At 44.9% G+C, this 18,816-nt stretch overlaps 1 protein-coding gene across 3 annotated transcripts in view; it reads right to left on the bottom strand.

Annotated features, from left to right (window-relative positions):
- Positions 1-18,816, bottom strand: part of UNC5B (unc-5 netrin receptor B) — a 166,440-nt gene that overhangs the window by 35,217 nt on the left and 112,407 nt on the right. For all 3 annotated transcript variants that reach the window (XR_013986109.1, XM_081004668.1, XM_081004669.1), the window contains exons 2-4: positions 18,015-18,236; positions 6,332-6,475; positions 3,721-3,824 (exon numbers count right to left, since the gene is read on the bottom strand). Coding sequence is in view for 2 of the 3 variants with exons in the window: in XM_081004668.1 (XP_080860794.1) it covers positions 3,721-3,824; positions 6,332-6,475; positions 18,015-18,236 (470 nt within the window). In the remaining variant the exon portion in view is untranslated. The remainder of the gene's footprint in view (positions 1-3,720; positions 3,825-6,331; positions 6,476-18,014; positions 18,237-18,816) is intronic.

Below are 18,816 nucleotides of genomic sequence, written 5' to 3'. Positions count from 1 at the left end.
GTTTGAAAGCATGCTGCACAACACTTGCAGAACCAGCAGATTTGGGGGCAGCTGTTTGCTACCACTTCTGTGATGCTCCCCAGGGGCTGCCTGAAGATGCAGCCTCACTCTGCCTTGTGACAAGGCTGCGACACCCTGAGAGCCTCACGGAAGGGAGCCGGGGGTTGGAGTTTCCCCAAACGCAAGCTAATGTTCCAGCCGTTACACCAGTTGGGCCGTTTACACGGGAAGTACCAGGTCACAGGGTGTCAAAGGCTAAAGATGACCCCTGTGCGAAGTTCTGCCACTGTCAGGGGAATTCCAGGAATGTTGATACGTCCTAATTCTAATTGCTCTCCCCCTCACTGGAAAAGAATTTGTTCTGTGTTTTCATTGCTAAATCCTGCGAGGAGTTAATGGCTGATCAGCCCATGCGGGAGGGAGGGAAGGCTGGGCTGAACAGGTGTTGAGGTTAAGTACATTATTAGGTGTCAGAATAACAGATCCGCTGCCTAAAATAAACACTTCTGCTGAATAATGAAAGCAGACGGCCTCGGTGCGAGGCTATCCATCACGGCCCCGATCCGGCTCCGGGAGCCGACTCATTTACCTCATGCTCACTTTTTTCCTCCTGGCTGTAAACTGGCATCTGCTAAGGTGCCAACACTCCCAGCTGGAATTTTATGGCAGTTGCTTGGAAGAAGCAGGCAGATGTGTGTGTGTGTGTGTGTGTGTGTTTCTGAGGTGTGCATAGTGGGGAGAGGGTGGCTGGGCAGATATCTGAGAGAAGTAACAGCTCCCCGTGATTTATTAATGGGCTGCAATGGGAAAAATTGCATCCTTGCCTACAATTATTCACATTCACGGTGTGCCTTCAGGGAAGGCGCAGATGTGCCCAGCTGTAGGAGGAAGGCAGGAAGTTTCTGGTTACCAACCGCCAGCAAATTTGGAGAGTGGTTGGTTGGTGGGTGGGTGGGTGGGGGACAGATATCTCAGCAACCAAAATCTATAAAACAAGTCTGCATGTCTGAGTTAGAATAACACCCTAAAATTGAAAAAGGAAAAAAAGCAGGAGACAGATATTTCAGGAGGCTTTTAAACATTTATTCCAGCATCTGTCTTATGGAACAGGGGAAAGTAATACATTTAATGGGAGGGCAGCAATCACTATTGGAGGCAATGCTACAGCCCTAGCTCATGAATCTCAAAGCATTCTGCCAGAACAAGCCTGGTAGGAAAAGATATATATCACTGTCAGGGAAAGTGCTCTAAGTCTCCAGGTGCAATCTCAAACCTGGGTCCTTTTGAGAGCTGGTCTTGCTTAGCAGCCACCTCTTTCCCAAGCAGACCATGGACCTCCTGGGCACAAGTATTTATTTGTGACAGCTCCCTGTCACTCTTGCTGCCCCCAAGTAACTTCCCCTGCTTTCTTGCCTAATTTCAGTTGGCCATTCACCACGTGATTTTATGCGTGTTAAGTTGCACAGCGTCTTCACCACCATCTAAGAAAATGTGGCAAGAAGAGGCAGGGTGAATTTTTGCCACACCCCTGATTGTGTCTGATTGGGTGCAGAAGTGTGGTAAAGTTCTCCTCACCACCTAATAGGATACAGAGGGATAACTTATTGAGGGGCTATGTCAGGTGTGGGGAACCCACTTGACCCTCCAGATGTTGCTGAACTCCAGCTCCCATTAGCCCCAGCAAGCATGGCCAACAATTACGGAAGTTGTAGTTCGGCAACACCTGATGGGCCAAAATTTCCCAACACCTGGGTTATGTGTTGATAAATGAACTCACACTTTAGACTCCATTTCAAGATGTACCCACTGTTGTGGCTGCTTCCTCAGTTAGTCTACAGCAACCTTTGCCAACATAGTCCCCCCCCCCCACCAAAAAAATGTTTTGTAGTACAACTCACTGCATCTCTAGATAGCATGGCTGCCCAAACCATCCATGGATCATCAACATCTCTGGATGTTGCCCTTTTGTCTGTTTGCGGGAATATTTGTCCCCATCATCGGTTTGCACCTACAGTTTGTTTATTTATTGCATTCTTTCCTGCCCTTCTTCCAAGGAGCTTGGGTCAGCCTTCATAGTTCTCCCCCATATTTCATTCTCATACCCTCTGAGATACTTTAGCAGAGACAGTTGCCAAGGGTCACACACTGAGGTTCGTGGCTGTGCAAGGATGCAGGTCTCACCTGCCCTAGTTTGACTGTTTGCAGACTCTTTCTCTCTCTCTCTCTGCTGTGGGCCTGAACTGTAATTGTGTCAGCCAGCTTTCTGCTCTGCTCAGAGAGGCTTGCAGCGTATCTTCTCTCTGCTTGTTGAGCACTGTGAGCCGGTTGCGCGTGTTGATGAAGTGGAGGGCCTGATCTGCTGGATGGATGCTTCCACCTTGCAGCGGGAGGTTGGGAACAGGATGATATTTGGGTGCTTTCCAGCTCTGCGTCTATGCCCTAGCCTGATAGCGGTACTGTAAAATAAAATGAGGCTAAGAAGAGTTATCTTCTGTGGCTTTTTGCATGAGCAGCCTCATCCTAATGGGTATTAGCAGCATCACACACTAATCCGTGTACTTCTTGGCAGCTCTGGCTATGTGCCCAGTCCACAGCCAGCACCACCAGTTTCGAGGAGATACATGGTGCCTAGCTGAAGCGACCTCTTCAGAAACAAGATTCGTCTGCCTGCCTCACCGCAACCCTCACTGAAGAGATCAGAGCTGTCTACAAGGGCAATTCCTGATCGGAAGCCATGATGAGCAGCAGAAATGCCAGGCCATAGTTGTTGTTGCTATTATGTTTTGGTTTATTTTTTACAAAGCGGAATAAACCTCACTCCACCAAGCTTCCTCCCCTTAGGAGAGACAAATATGCCACAAAGCCTTGAAAACTGTTTGTAGGGAGTGCAAACGAGAATTGCAGCTGCCTGACCTCCATGTGACATGGATAAAACTGTCCAAAGTAACAGGATAGAAGAAATAGGGCTAAAGGCGACACTGAGGTTGGTGGCGACGGGGGTGGTGGTGGTGTAAAACAAATAAATCCAAGCTCAATGGCAGGAGTGCATTGGAAGGGCAAGATTCCTTTCTGCAGCTCAAAAAACCGGCTGACTAATGGAAGCTTAGTATTTTCACAACCAGGCAGTTGAAACAGGTTTGAGAACTCAAGGCTAGGCTTCTTTTAGGGCCTGCGTGGGCCCAACTAAAGAACTACAGAAAGCAAAGAAAAATTAAAGCACCTGTTTTCCCCCTAAGGGTGTGTGGGTGCGTGTGGGTGTCAAAATGGCTAAATTGTGCAGTTCTCTAAATGGGGAACATCCCCCAAAGCCACGTAGCCTGGACAGTGCAACCCTACACAGGCTTACTTGTGTAATGGTACTTTATTTTGAGTAAACAACGCCCTACGCCTAGGACTGAAGTGTCAGTCTATTTTCTGCTAAGCAGGTACCTACAATGAGCCAGAGTGAAGGGAGACAGTTCGCATTTATGGGCAGAGGAAGGACTGAAACAAGTATAGAATGTTCTCTTTCTCAGTGATCTGAGATAAGCCCTGCGCATCCCTTGGCACATGGGAAAGTGCTGCATGTGCGCTTTAATAACAGTGATGCTAATCATCACGCAGAAACACAACATGAGCATGCGTCGCCTTGTGGGAATAATCGCAATTCAGTTCCACAGGCTCCTCCCAGCTGGAGGCTGCTGCCACCAACGCCCCCCCCCCGTGGCCTGCCTTGCTTACCTCGGCTGTTGGCACTCCTTCAGGAGGGCGGCACTGCAGAAGCACTTCGTGATCCAGAGGAACCTCCTTCCCCAAGGGCTCCTGGTCAAAATTCTTCCTCAGGTCTACGAATGGGAAACAAAACAAGCACCAGGCATCAGTCGAGGAGTCACTTGCAGAGCTCAGTTGCCTTGTCATACCAGCTGAGAGAGGGCGGCATGTCAAGAGCTCAGCATGACCTTAGGCTGGGTACGCACCAGAGATTTAAAGCACATTTTTTGCCCCTGCCCACAAGCCTAGGAACTGTAGTTTACACTTTAACAGAGCTACAACTGCAAGCGCCCTTAACCAAGTATGGTTCCCAGGCTTCTTTGGTGGGAGAAATGTGCTAAATGAGGTTCCTTACTTGGCAAGGCTGCCAATTCTTACTGAAATGAAGATGTGAGGAAATGCACTGCTTAAAAGTCCTTGTGGTGCCATTCTGTTGGTCTCACGGGTTATCTCAATAAGGGTTTTCAGAAGCACTCAGATGATCCCATCAAGGTAGTTAAAGGAGGGATGGACATGCTGAGTTTGTATTTTACACCCCATTCAGATATATTTACTTGGGAGTAAGCCACTTCTGCTTCCAGAGATGTGTGGGCTTGCAGGTAAAAGGAAGTCTCTGCTGCATGTGAATGTATGGACTGTATTTTCCAAACTCCCACAAATCAAATGGGTGAAACAGTTGAGAGAGGACAAGGTCTCAGAGCCCTGCATAGCTGTTCTCCATAAAATGTAGGACATGATATTTTAGTGTGTCTGCTCAGGGCCTGCCCTACCATTAGGTGGTGACAAGCTGCTTCAAGCGGCAGAATCTGGGTGGGCAGGTAGCAGTGGTGAAGTGTTGGACAACAGAGCTATGTCTGCTGTACATCATGCCTTCCAACATCTAACTAATCTAACCCAAGTGCTGAAGTAGGAGACAACTACAAGTCCAGCTGGCTTTAGTATATGGTGTGAAGAGAGGACTTCACTTTGTGCTTGCTTCAGACGGCAAAATTTCTTGATCTGCCTCTGCCTCTACTAACTCTACTCCCAAACAAAATATCTCCATTCCTTGCTATTCCTTCCCCGTGTATCAAAACCTTTGCTAAAATGTTGTGAATTCTGTACATCAACATTAGAGAATGATTGTATCACTTGCAGCCACAGGGAACAGGAATATATTAGCAATATTAAGCGGCTTTTCTTAATACTTGAATATTGCATCAGTTTCAAAGAACTTTGTGTGCTTAACTAAACTGTATTACGAGTAAACAAGCCCCAGTATTAACCAGTAGGTGGCACTAAAACCCACCTAATTTCTCTCAAGCAGTTTTGACAAACTGTTCCAATGAAAATAAATGCTGTCCAAAGTAATTATTTTTGAGGATGATTACGATGATGACAATGATGATAATTTGCTGTCTTGTTTTATGAACAAGACTTGATCGCTGTAGATCTTATCACAGCATGATCTGCTGGAACGAGAAAGTTCACTGGCTAGCATCCCTCAAACAACCACTGCTTCTAGAACTGCATATTGCAAGTTTATAGTGCCTGTTCACACAAATTTCTAATCCTTGCATTTCTAATCCTTGAGAATACATTTATTTTTATTTTTTTGTAGCATGGGAAGGGAGCCATGTAGAAAAATAAAGCCACATATTTTGAAACTAGTGTGGAGCGCCCGGATATATAAGCACTGCATATTTTTTAGAAATAAAAATAACATTGTGCCATTTGTGAGATTGGATGTGTCACACCAAAAAATGGGTGGAGTCAACCCAAAGTCATGTTTAGTCCACCACCTTGATGCAAAATGACACCTGGCATCTGAACATTAACAAAAATTGCCACTCCCACCACAGGTGCCATCATGCCAAAATTGGAGATAATGTACTGAAAAGCAGCCAAATCTATTCTATGCTGAAAAACAGGGGAAGTCATGCCAAAGGGACATTGCGGTCTGCCAGCTTGATTAAAAATGGCAGTGAGTGTCCAAATATCAGTGAAGAGCACTGCTCCCACCTCTGGTGTCAAGTTTGGTAATATTTTTCCAAGCGGCATCCGAACATAAAGAGAACAAACTTCCCCTGACATCAAAATAACTTGCCTCCATCCTCGATTATTAAACACACAGTAAGGCCTAATCTTTGCCATTCTGATCCCACCGTCAAGGGCTCTCCTTTTCTTCCATGAGAATGGGGTAATAAATATATGAACATATGTGAAAAGCCCATTGAAATCCTTAAATCAAACAATCCAACAAACTATGATGAAATGAATTCTTTTTTGTCTTGTTCTGCTCATTGAAACAAAAAAACAAAAAACCCCACAACCCTCACCAAGGAAAATGTAACTTAAAATTCTCCTTTCCAACAAAGGGTATCCCTCCTTCTTTCTCTTACACACACTCTCACACCCCAACGTGCCCAAAATATATAGAACGGCTCACATTTGAGCAAACATGAACTGCTTACAATGTGGCTCTTGGGGGGTATATTCTGTCCATCTCTGTCCCTACATACAAATAGACTAAGTACCTGGGAGAAATGCACAGTATGAAAAGTACCCATATGAAGGAGGGTTAAACACACTCAAGACCTACATGCTATCCTGACGTAAGCTCTTCGGCTTTTGGTGGTCCCAGCAGAGCTCCACGCCACACACTGGCACCAGTAGTCTTCTAAGCCAAAGAATTCATCCACTTGCTGTCGAGAAACTTCAATCTGGACTTCTCTTACAAGGAGCCCTGGAAGAAGAGAAAACAAGGAGGAGGGTTAATGATGAGAGCCGGGGGGGGGGGGGGGGATGAGAAGCTAGGACAGTGGACTCTCCGTCCTTGGAGGTTTCAAAGCAGAGCTTGGATGGCCATGGGCCATGGATGCTTTAGCTGAGATTCTTGCATTGCAGAGGGTTGGACTTGATGACCCTTGGGCCCCTTCCAACTCTATGATTCTGTGATATGGGAGGGAGGGAGATAGAAAGAAACGCCTTCACGGAAGTGAGAAATACATACACAGGGCTGAAGCAAGGGTAGAAGGGGAAATGGTGGCCCTACACACCAGAAAGAAGGCATGGTTGACTATAACATCTATGGTTTCCTCACTACCTACGAAAAGAGCTTCAGTTGATTTCATGATAGCACTCGTCAAATATCTGAAGAGCTGTCCTGCAGAAAATGAAGCAGATTCCCCCCCCCCGTTGCTTTCAAGCTCCCCACCTTGCATGAGACTTGACTTGTGCAATTACATATGGTTGGAATTAGGGTTGAATCACCACCACACAAGTCAAACATGCGTAAGGTGAGGGTTTACTGCAATGTAGAAGGCAGCTCCCAGTCTCTCTTTTGGGCTAGGTAGCAGATTTGGCAGGTCTGCCTCATGTGGCACTTCCTTGGGGTTGTAGGGTTGGAAGCAGAAGTAAGGTGTTGGAGGAGAGAGTTGTGTGTGTCATGTGGCTGGCTCTGTGTCCCCTAAGATGGCCTGTTTTTTGTTTTTTTTTAAGTGATATTTATTGAGAATTTAAAATTACAGAGAAAAAAGGAGGAAGAAACAAGAGAAAAAGAAAAAGAAAGAAAAAGGTAGACAAAAATAGCAATTAAACAATACAAATCAATAAAAACCAAAGTCAAAGAGAGAAAACAAAACACACAATACATCAAAAGCAAAAAGCAAAAATAAACAAAAAATTTAAAAACAAATCCAATATTCCCAAATCCTTAACTTTCATTAACTTATTTCATCGACCTCCTCACACCTCCCTTTTTTGTATTCTAGTTATTAATTATCTCAGCAAATTCTTTCCATCTTTCACAATATTCTGTCATTAAATTACCTTAATCTATTTTAACCTTATCTTACCATAAAAAACCCTAAAGCTTAAAACTTAAGTCTTATTTATACCTAATTCTTTTAACCATAACATATTCTTACATAATTCTTTTTAACATTTCTGCTAAAGCCAAATAATTTCATTCCAACATTTTTCTAATACTCATTAATTTTCTGATAATTTTCTAAATAAATTTTTAAAACTTTCTTCCAATCTTCATCCATCGTCTCTTCTTCCTGGTCTCGGGTTTTGTCAGTCCTTTCTATCCCATCCATCTAGTCCATCAACCTGGTGACCTTCTATCCGAGGCTCTTAAGTCTTTTCCATGTCCCTTCCGCAGGTCTTCTTCATGTTTATACCTGTACTTTACTTTGTCTTCTGCTGATCTTATTCTTAATTTCCTTCCTTTCTCTCGGGGAGACTCCAACTTGACAATATCTTTGTCCCTTCTCGACAAGTCAGCCCATTTTCCATAGTCAACACTGAAATCCATGTAATATTTAAAGGCATGTTTCAAAGTCCCTCCAAAGTTAAGGGCCCCCACAACTCCCATCTCCCCCCAGCCCAAAGCCAGACTCGAAAGGTCAAAACATCCCTGCATAGGGGGATCCATCCAGCCCCCCATCTCCAAGCCAAACAGAACTCCATCTCTCCAAATCTGACTTTTTCCAGGTTCATTCGTCAAATCCAACAACTCATGTTCCTGCTGGACCGCAGCTCTCTCCATTTCTGCTACTTGAGGTTCAGCAACAACCTCCTCCTTTATCTGATCTGTTAAAGCACATTCCTGGATTAATTCCTGAGTGGGTTCTATATAGGTACCCACTGCCTGTCCAAAATTTCCAACCGCAACAGTCATCTAATCCATCTTCTCATGTAACTGTTCCAATAAAGCACTTGTCTTGCAAAGAGCAAGCACCAAAGCCTCCTCTAAGCACATTCTTGTTCAAGGTCAAAGTCTGGTCCCACGATCTTTAATCTCTACAGCTGCAAAGCTCCCCAGTTCGACTCTAATAACAGTTTCACAAGCTCCCTCTAGGGGAAACAATTTCTATTTGTATCCGTCTTTTTAAAAGCAGATCTAGCAACAAAGTTCCTTTCCTTTTTCGGATATTTTGTTCCTTTTAAATGCAAAAGGGAACAATGGAATCAATATGTTTCTCTTCTTTTGACTATCTGTCAAAAATGTTTGTCCACAGTCAATGAACTTCCCCAAAACGTCTGTCCTGACACCTCGCACCCAGGTTCAAGACGGTGGAAATTTACCTTTCTTTACTCTCTCTTCTGCAGGTTTAGACAGTCTAAAAAAGATTCCCCCCTCTTCTCCTGCTTCCAAGGGGGGTTCAGTAATTTTAAATGATGAAAATTTAATCCTTTACAAACGACTTTCCAGACTCTAGCTTGCCATGTCTTTGCTTCAATCTATTTACAAAAGCGGAAGGCGGACTTCCTGTTTAGACCTTCCCGCTTCGGTGCCAAATTAAGAAATTTCATAGTCCAATTTTTCGTTCTACTCACGGGCAGTTGTTTAAAATCCAATTGTCCACAGGAAAAAGTCATCGCTCTCTGGCAACAGCAATGCGGCTTCACTCCGTGAAAAGAGCAGTCAATTCGAAGCATTGCGCCATTCACCCCACGTCGCTCCGGATCCCCGAAACCAGGTTTCCCCGCGAGTGGGGGAGGCGCGAAAGGTGCCAGCCGAATCCCACGTCCACAGGCTTCTCCCGCCTGTGGTTTTTAGTGGGTCTCCGCCTCGCCGCAGCGGTCCAGACCCTAATTCTCACGGAGCGGATTCCTCCCGATCAGAGGAAATCCGCCATTGCCAGAGGCGCTAACCCGGAAGTCCAAGATGGCCTGTTGCCCTCTAGTGGAGGATGCTGACCCACAGCGAGTGTTGAAGTAAGATTCAACTGTCAGTATGGTGGAATGTGAGTTAGGGCGCCATCTTGTCTTTTGCCTCAGGCAACAAAATGTCTTGAGCTGGTCCTGCCTCTTCCAAACGACGACCAAAGATTCAGGAGCCGTTTCTCACTTTTTCATCTTTTACCTCCACAAAGTGCTTCTTAAAATTAAGTTTGGAATACCTGCTTTGCTTGAAGATGGCCCAAGGTTTAATCCCCAGAATCTCTGGCTACGGGGCTGGGGAAGAGACTTCAATCTCAAACCCTGGAGACCTGCTGCCAGGCCATGTAGACGAGAGTGAGCTAGATGAACCAAAGGTCTGACTTCAGTATAAAGCAGATCTCAATGTCCACACATAATTTCTTTAACTGGCTAGGAGGCATGTACAGTCCAGGACAAAAGCCCAATATCTTGATGGGCCACCGCCCCCCTTTTAAGTTATCTACAGTTGGTACACAGTTTTCTTGGTCCTACTAGGCCACATAAGGGGGGGGATCTGGTACTTTCATGTTATAGGGAAGATAAACTTCTACCAACCCTAGAGATAAAGTGGGGGAATAATAGTTGGCATGTGTGTCTGTCTGTCTGTCTGTCTGTCTCTGTGTGAAAAGAGGCAGCTGCAAAAAGAAAGAAGTGGAAGGAGGCGAGAATTTTAGACGATTAAGAACTGAGTACCAACAGGCTGAGCAAATAAAATATGTTTTGAAAGAAGAAGCTCCTCAAGTCATAAGGGAGGCTGTTTCTGGTCAAATGAACTTCCCATTGAGGGCAGAACTCTAGAGTCACCCAAGGGTGATAACTCTGATAGAGCCATTATCAACATTCAGCTGTTTTACGAAAGAGCCGCTATTACTACTGGCTAAGATATACCCCATTACTCCTCCTGTTTTAGTGCAACCTTAATCGCTTCACCGTCGCATTAAAAATCACAGCCTCAATTCAGCAAGGCACATAAACATGTGCTTTAATCTTATTGCCTTAATATAGTAAAACCTCGCTGCCAATTGTCTACAAATGAAGAGCAGAGTGGATTCAGCAGCAGTTGAAGCAACTGTTTCTCTTGCCTTTTCCATTATGACAATTGTATTTCATTTGCTTATAAAACACACACACACACACACACACACACACACACACACTAACGGTGGTACTAAAGATATGCAACGTGAACTGAAGATGTTTATGCCCTCAATAAAGATGGCTGCTACTTTAATGAACATGGTAGGTAGAGGCAGATAAAGGATTTGAGCCTGTTATGGCTGACATTTCCAACTGCTTTCTGTGGGTCTGGGAAGCTGCCATCTTATTAATAAGAATAGGTCTCAGAAGCCTCTTTCTTTATACTTTAAGGCATCTGCTCAAATTCCAAACTACCAGGACTGACCCGTTCTATAAATAAATGGTATATTTGCTCCATGACCTTCAAATCACTGCTGTTTTTCAAACCCAAACTTAATTACCTGTAGTGTTCATAAGCTGAAGGGTGACCATGCTTCAATTGTTATATCCACAGACAAAGTATGTTTACCTCAAACCCTTTCTGGTGCTCTTCCCTGGTTTTCTCACCAAAGAATATTGCAAATTGTAGCCTGAATGCATTAGTCTGTTCAGAGATCACTGAACACTCCTCACTGAATTCCCCGGGGAAGAGGGCATGTCTGTTATAGCCTGGTGCTGCTACTGAGAATCTGGAGATCTCAACCCTCTTCACCAAACTACAATTCCCAGAATTCTCTTGAAAGACAAGATTGCTCGTTAAACCCGTTTAAATCTGCAGGATATAGTCACAGTGTTCTCTCATTCTCTCCTAAGACTCAGCAACTATCCGAAGTCCCAGCTTTTGGAAGAAAGTACTTGGGAAACCTGGGTTCAAATTCCCATTTGGTCATGAAGTTCACTGGGTGATGTGGGACCAGTCACTATAGGGTTGTTGTGAGGATAAAATGGGAGTGGGAGAACCATGTATGCAGGGCCGTCTTACCAATAGGTGCTAGGGGTGCGGGGCACCTGGGAGCTGGGCTCTAGGGGGCACCAGGCCAAGAGTCCGGGGCCTGAGAGTTGAGTCCAGGGAAGAGCCCGCCTCTCGGTTGGAGTGCTGTGGCGGGCTTTTCTGCTGTGGGCGGCTCTGCGCTGCAAGTTGGGTGGCGACCGAGCCAGCGAGATGCTGAGGTGGCCAGCTGGCTCCGCCCTCCTGCACGCCTGGGACTGGGCAACTGGAAATTGGCAAATGGGTCAGTTTCAACTGATCACTGACAAGAACACACTCTTGTGTGCTATTTGCACTAATAACGCATGCATTTTATTCATGCTTTGTCCTAGTAGATGCATTTCTATACACATTGGTTGCAAAATTTGGAGAAGTGTGCATTTTGAAGAAGGGTGGCGGCATTTCAGTCCGAGTAATGTTTGGGAAACGGCAAGTTAGGCAGGTTCACCTATAAATGTGAACGGAATTTAAATTCCCCTCCTTCCCTACCTGCAACCCGAGGACAAGACTTACTTTTTTTTTTGACAATTAAGTGCTTCTTGAATTCTGAATGTAAAGTAGAAATGGTATGATTGTGTGTGTGGCTCCCTACGCCAAGTCCTTTGAGAAGGATGGAATGGTAACCAGTTAAAATATTTAAAAAATATTAATTCCTCCAACTTTCTCCTTTGCTATACAGTGCCTGTGGATCACATCCTAACATGTCTCGCTCCTTTTGCTGGTGTGATGGTAGCGCAGGCAGGATGGCAGGAATGTGTGGCAAGTGGCCTCCTGGGACATTAAAGCCTCTTGCCCGCCTGTTGCAAATCCATTTGCTATTCATGCTGGCAACCTCAATCCTAATTAAATAATTTAGCCCTCGAAGGCATTTAATGTGGACTTTTTGCGTGAGTTCAACAGTGCAGCGCGGACTTGTTTAATGGAAGCTTTAATTACAGTTATATATTCATTTAAAATTGTTTTACAAAGAGAGATTGCACTGAGCAAATGGGAGAGGGAGAGAGAGAGAAAAAGAGAGAAAGGGGAAGAAAAGAAATATTTTCTGCCTGTTAATAATATACATTGCAACCATTTCTCGCTAATGAAAAAGAAGATGATGGGAGCCCAATTCATACCATGGCTTTTTCTTAAAACAAACAAACAAACAAACAAACAAACAAACAAACACCCAATACAGTGGTACCTCGGGTTAAGAACTTAATTCGTTCTGGAGGTCTGTTCTTAACCTGAAACTGTTCTTAACCTGAGGTACCACTTTAGTTAATGGGGCCTCCTGCTGCCGCCATGCCGCCGGAGCACGATTTCTGTTCTCATCCTGAAGCAAAGTTCTTAGTCTGTAACCTGAAGCATCTGTAACCTGAAGCATCTGTAACCTGAAGCCTCTGTAACCCGAGGTACCACTGTATAGACAACCTCTTGCAAGATCCCTATCAGCACGACTAAGAAGGTGGGGAGTTTTTACAAGACACTGGCCCAGTTCATACATAATACTACAGTTTGTTCTTGGCGTACCACTCATGATTTTTTTGGGGTGAGACAAACCATAAACCTGGTTTCATGCACAACACTAAGCCAAACCATGGCTTTTTGCTCTGGGTAATATGGCAACAGTAGGACTGAGATGGGGGGAGGGGAGGAAAAAAATTCTCATGCTGGGTACCCCATGCTTGCTCATTCATGCAAAACCACTGGTTGTTGGTGGGTTGGGACCCACTACCGTGGCCTGATCTAAGGTGGGTCACAACAGCAGCATCACCACCATGCAAACATATGGCAAAGGAAAATCAACAAATGAGTCTCTCAAATGCATTTTTGGGCCCTGGCTCTGAAAGGATTGGGACTACTATGCTATGACATAGTTTGGCTTGGTGTTGCATGTGAACCAGGCCATTCTCTTGTGGAGAAATTGCATGGATTCATTGGGGAATCTTGCAAATGCACCAGCTCAAATTGACTATTAGAGTTTTGTTTCTGTGGAATGTAGGGAACTTATCAAATATTAAGCACACGGAAACACGTCTCCATGTGTGTGCATGGACTCTTCTCCTGCGATCATTCTTCGTGCATGTGAGTGCATTATACATGCTTATGGTGACCTTTTTTGTCTTTCACACTGCAGGTCTCTAGAACGGTTTCCACAGTTAACAGGGGGGTAGGGTAGGAGTCCTTGCTTGCAGAGAACCAAATCTTTTAAACCTCTGGTCCCACTACCCACTGCTATCCCAGAACCTCTTCCCCCCATGTTGGCCACTGCTGCTAATATACCTGCCACCACTGCTCTGCTTTTTTAAAATTTCAGCGTGGATGTACGTACATGCATTTGCAAGGGGCCACTTCAATACACAAAGAGGGCAGAACTCTAACAATTAAAGTACAGCACGCATAGAAGACCATTTTGTTTGATGCTTGCACAAACTTAGAAATAAAAGTGATGGCCGCTGATGTGTCAATGAAGGAGGATGCCCAATACTGAGTCTGAATGTTGCTACATCTAGCTCAGTGATGTCCACATGGACCGGCAGGATTCTTTCCCAGCCCTGTTTGGCGACGCCGGAGCCTGAACCTGGGACTGTTTGCCTGCAAGGTACGGGCTCCGCTGCTGAGCTACAGCACCTCCCAAACAAAAGGGTTGGGGAGCAGGAGTGAGGAAAAACAAGAAGGCACCACAAGGATGAAGGATCATGTAATGGAATTAGCAACACCTCTCTGAAATTACCAAGATGGCCACACCTGTTTAATCAAGCCTGTCCCCTGGCAAGGATGCACACTCAGCAGTATAAGACATTTACCAATAAGTGCAACCAGCCACCCTCTCAGTCTCCTCTGCAAGTTGGCTGTTGGTACTTGTTTGCCATTTCCAAAATGGATCTTATCTAGGGCAACAGGGCAGGTTATATTTGCATCTTCAGCATAGCACCCAAGTTCCATTGCTGGTAAGTAATGGGGGTGGGGGGAAGCAGCTAAATGTGAAGCTGACTGTGTAGGTAGGTGATATGTCAAAAGCCGTCCTGCATTTCTAAGGGTGCAGGGATTGCTCATTGCTCACAGAAACTATCCTTTGGCCAGAAAACATAGGCTGCGAAATCAGCCCTCAGAGATGATTTCATGAGATTTAAATTATGGTGGTGCAGGTCACACACTTTTCTGAACTGGTCATAAGTTGACTCTGTTTCTGACGTGTGTAAATTCAGTGCTTGGCCACAACGAACTGATCAGGCCTAGGTTGTCAAAGTGTCATCAGTACCCACACTAAGCACCTCAGAAGATTTACCATGTGCTATTACACTGCTGAAGCAATTAGCATACTAAGGAGCTTTTCTTACATTCTAAAGGAGCAGAAAATGCCCTCAGGTGGAAACCATACAATGAGCGACCTTGTAATGAGTTCTTGGAGTGAAACTGACAAGAGTAGTTTTAATGGGCAGAAGTTATAATGCTATTTATAAGTAGTTGGCACTGTATTAAAATCCATCCCAGATTATGCCACCCATTTAGCTACCTCTGTTGTTTAGAATATTTCCTCACTTAACAAAATGACCCAAACCCTAAAAACCTCATCTGGACCATTTTGTTTACAGGTCTGGCCCTTCTACTAGTGACTCCCTTTTCACAATGGATCTCGAAGACTCTTCATCCATGACTGAGGAAAATCTAGAGAAGTGCTCTAAGCAGAACATGACTTAGGATCAAGCTGGGCTGAATATTCCCCTCTTTTGTGGAACCACTTGTCCACAATAAGGGGGGGGGGGGCATATTAAGCAACTTTAAGACGGGGTTGGGGAGAGAGAGGCAGGTGAATGTTAAGATATTTTCAGACCTGTTTTAAACATGAGATGGCTGAGGGGTTATCAGCTGAAGTGGTGACAAGTGTTTTTTGTTACAAGAGAAATGGCGGAGATTTTTGAAAGCTAAGATTAAATATTACTTAACATTTGCTCCATCGCCTGAAGTCAGAGAAAAATAGTACTTCAGCCCTGGATCGGTATGGAACAAGTACTTAAACTGAGGCCTACCAGAATCTTTCACATCTGCCTAACCATGTCTAGTTTGCCCGTGTGTGTGGAGAGAGAGAGAGAGAGAGAGAGAGAGAGAGAGAGAGAGAGAGAGAAATAAAGAAAGAGAGAGAAAGAAAGAGATCTCTCTCTCTAGATTTTAGTATGCTAGAATTGATCAGAAAAGTTGGTATGAAGATATAGCCAATACAGGATCCCTTACTGTATTTCAAAAAGTATAAGAACATAAGACTAGCAATCCTGGATCAGATCAAAGGCCCACCTCGTCACATCATGTTTCTGGCAGTGGAAAGTCAGGTCCCTCTGGGAAGCCCACAAGCAGGTTACAGGGACAGTCAGTGCTAGTTTGGGGGTAAGCCAATTCCATGCACATGTAGCCCATTTCCAGGGTTGTGCTAGGACTCCATGACTTAAATGATGAAGCTTGGTACTGGGACATCGCCTGATGAGCTTGTTTCAAACAAGACTAAGACTCAATTTCTCCTGGCACTGATCAGGTGTGGGCACAATACCCTTGAACTGAATTTGAACCAGTGCGAGTTATCTGAGGATCTGTCTGTCACAAAGCCAAGGAGACCCGGTTCTATGAAGTTCAATCGCAGCAAGGCTTCTAACGTCCTGAGGCAACAATCTATAAATCATTCACTTTGGTGGGCTAGCCCCATTCAAGTTCACAACAGAAGGCTGCTGGAGGATGGCTGTAAAATCCTTGAAAATCCTCAGCAGCATCTCAGCATAAAACTGAACTTTCAGTCTGGATTCTTGTGGGGAACCTACTGCTAACCTCTTGCCACAGTAAAAATTGACTACGCTTCCCTACTGCTTGCTTTCTTGTTCTTAGCAAGTTTCTGATCCATGACAGAATTTTACCAACCCTCACTTTTAAGATTATGTGATTTTCTTAAGAACCTCTTGTGAAACACTTTACTGGAAAATCTAATGAAAATATGCCTAAAGAGTTGTTATTAAATACTAGCATGAATTTGCACGTTAAGAGTGGGACTTTGTTTCTTCCACCACAGACATGTTGATACAATTCGCCCTAATAGGATGTTGAAATTAATTACACCATGATTCAGTGTTATCAAGGGCTTATCTAAACAATCGGGTGTAGTACATTACTACTACTCTGGCTTGCAGACATTTTACCTCCAGGAAAACCTTTCTATATTAGTCTGCTTTCAGAGAACCATGTGAACTGCAGATGATTCTGGGGGTTCCTTTTAGAGAGAGAGAGCTGGCCAGGCCAATTCATGAGCTGAGTGCGTCCCCTAGAACAGTATCTGTCAATCTTTTCAGACCTGGGACCCTCCTTTAACCCCAAAAAACAATTGCAGATCCATCTGTGTCTATGTCTACCTCTATGTCTCACGCCATATATTTCTATGGTGGTAGAGTTGCTCTGTGGTTTAACCCACAACGCCACCCGCCACAGAGCCTAGGGCTTGCCGATTAGAAGGTCGGCGGTTCAAATCCCCAAGATGGGGTGAGCTCTTGTTGCTCGGTCCCAGCTCCTGCCAACCTAGCAGTTCGAAAGCATGTCAAGTGCAAGTAGATAAATAGGTACTGCTGTGGTGGGAAGGTAAACAGAGTTTCTGTGTGCTGCTCTGGTTCGCCAGAAGCGGCTTAATCATGCTGGCCACATGATCCAGAAGCTGTACGCCGGCTCCCTGGGCCAATAAAGCGAGATGAGTGTGGCATCCCTAGAGTCTTCCGCGACTAGACCTAATGGTCAGGGGTCCCTTTACCTTTACCTTTAGAGTTGCTCTGCTTTTGTGCTGTTCTACTTTAGATAAGGCTATGACCCAAAGGCAGGTCTTGACCCACCAGCTGAAGACCACTACCCTGAAACACACCCAACATTATCAGGTGCTGCTCATTTCAGGGGGCAACACTGGTGCACAAGATGATTGTCAGAAAGGCTTGGCCACCGTGTCTGGTCTCCTCACTGAGGAACCACTGCTAAGCTTTCATAGAGACAGGAGTTTGGAGAGAGAGAGAGAAATCACTTGCTTTGGCCCAGTGCTCTTCCTCTGACCAAGCGTCCCAGAACTGCTCTGAATGAGAGACAGGCTAGGAGAACTTTTGTCAGTTTTAATTCTCAGCTATCAAAAGAAGGCAAGTCAACGTATTTTTAAAAAAATATATTATATAACATATGGGGACGTGCTCTGCGGCATATGCCTCAATGGAGAAACAAAAATCTAAGATATAAAATCTCATGCTTGATGGGTAGAAAAGAAGAGTAGAGCTGACACATAGAGCCGGCCCAGGATATTTTGGTGTCTGAGGTGAAGGTATCTTTCTTCAGTACTGGCAATGGAACAGTCCTCTCCTCTGCACCTGAAGGCAGCAGGCTAACCTAGGGGGCTAATTTAGGCTGGCTTATGGTGTAGGCAGGCCCTGTGGCAAATACAGTTCTGTCCTCTAACTTCCGCACTGCCACTCCCTGATCTCCAAAATGTGCTGTCTGAGGCAGCTGCCTAACTCTACCTAGTAGTAGGTCTGGTCCCGGGGGGGCCTGAGAGATGGTTCGATTCTCTAAGCCTTCTCACCTGTGATTTCGTCCAAGCTCTCTGTGATGATGTGATCGTTCTGGTTCACCCACTCGCCATTGCACTTGAAGTAAATCTGGGTGGCAGGGTTGGCTCTGCAGATCAGTTCCACTGGCTTGTTCTTCACAATGTAGGAATCTTGTGGCTCCAGTAGGAAATGGGGAAGGGACTCTGCAGGGGCTGATGGGAAGGAATCTGGAAGCACCTCTCCATACTCACTCCCTGCAATGAAAGAGGAGAAATGTGAGAAATTTAGCTGCCCGTGCTTCAAGCAGCAATGCAGACCTCATAACCCGACATCAGTTCTTGGCTTTGAAAGAACGGTGTCTGATGGACAACAACCTGAATTTCATAACTTTTTGACTCCTTGTCAGTTGCAGCTTCCTTTATTCTTACCCCCATAGTCATTGGCCCAATTCAGATATATACCCTGTGGTTTACAAGCAAGGACTGTAGTAACTACTGTTTCCTCGTTTGGGATTCTTGCATTAAGGCACTCAAGGGAAAAGAAAGAGAGGATAGAGAGTGCAAACACAACTATTGTTCTCAGTGCAATGCTGCATGGTTTACTGGGTCAAGAATATCATAGCTGAACCAGGTCATTGTCACTTCCTTTCTCTTGGGACACCAATCCTTAACAGAGATGCAAGCAAGGAAGCATACTTCTGAGTGGGACAATTTCTACAGAACCAGCAAAGCGTACTATTTGAAGACCCATTTACATATGCTTGCTCATAACTAAATCCCATGGACTTCAATATAGGTTACTCACGGGCAAGTCATGAAAGCTACTATAACACTG

Source organism: Podarcis pityusensis, assembly GCF_964106645.2.
Source record: "Podarcis pityusensis genome assembly, chromosome: 5".
In the NCBI taxonomy this organism is placed as follows: Eukaryota; Metazoa; Chordata; class Lepidosauria; order Squamata; family Lacertidae; genus Podarcis; species Podarcis pityusensis.
This window is presented reverse-complemented; position numbering and strand designations above follow the sequence as displayed.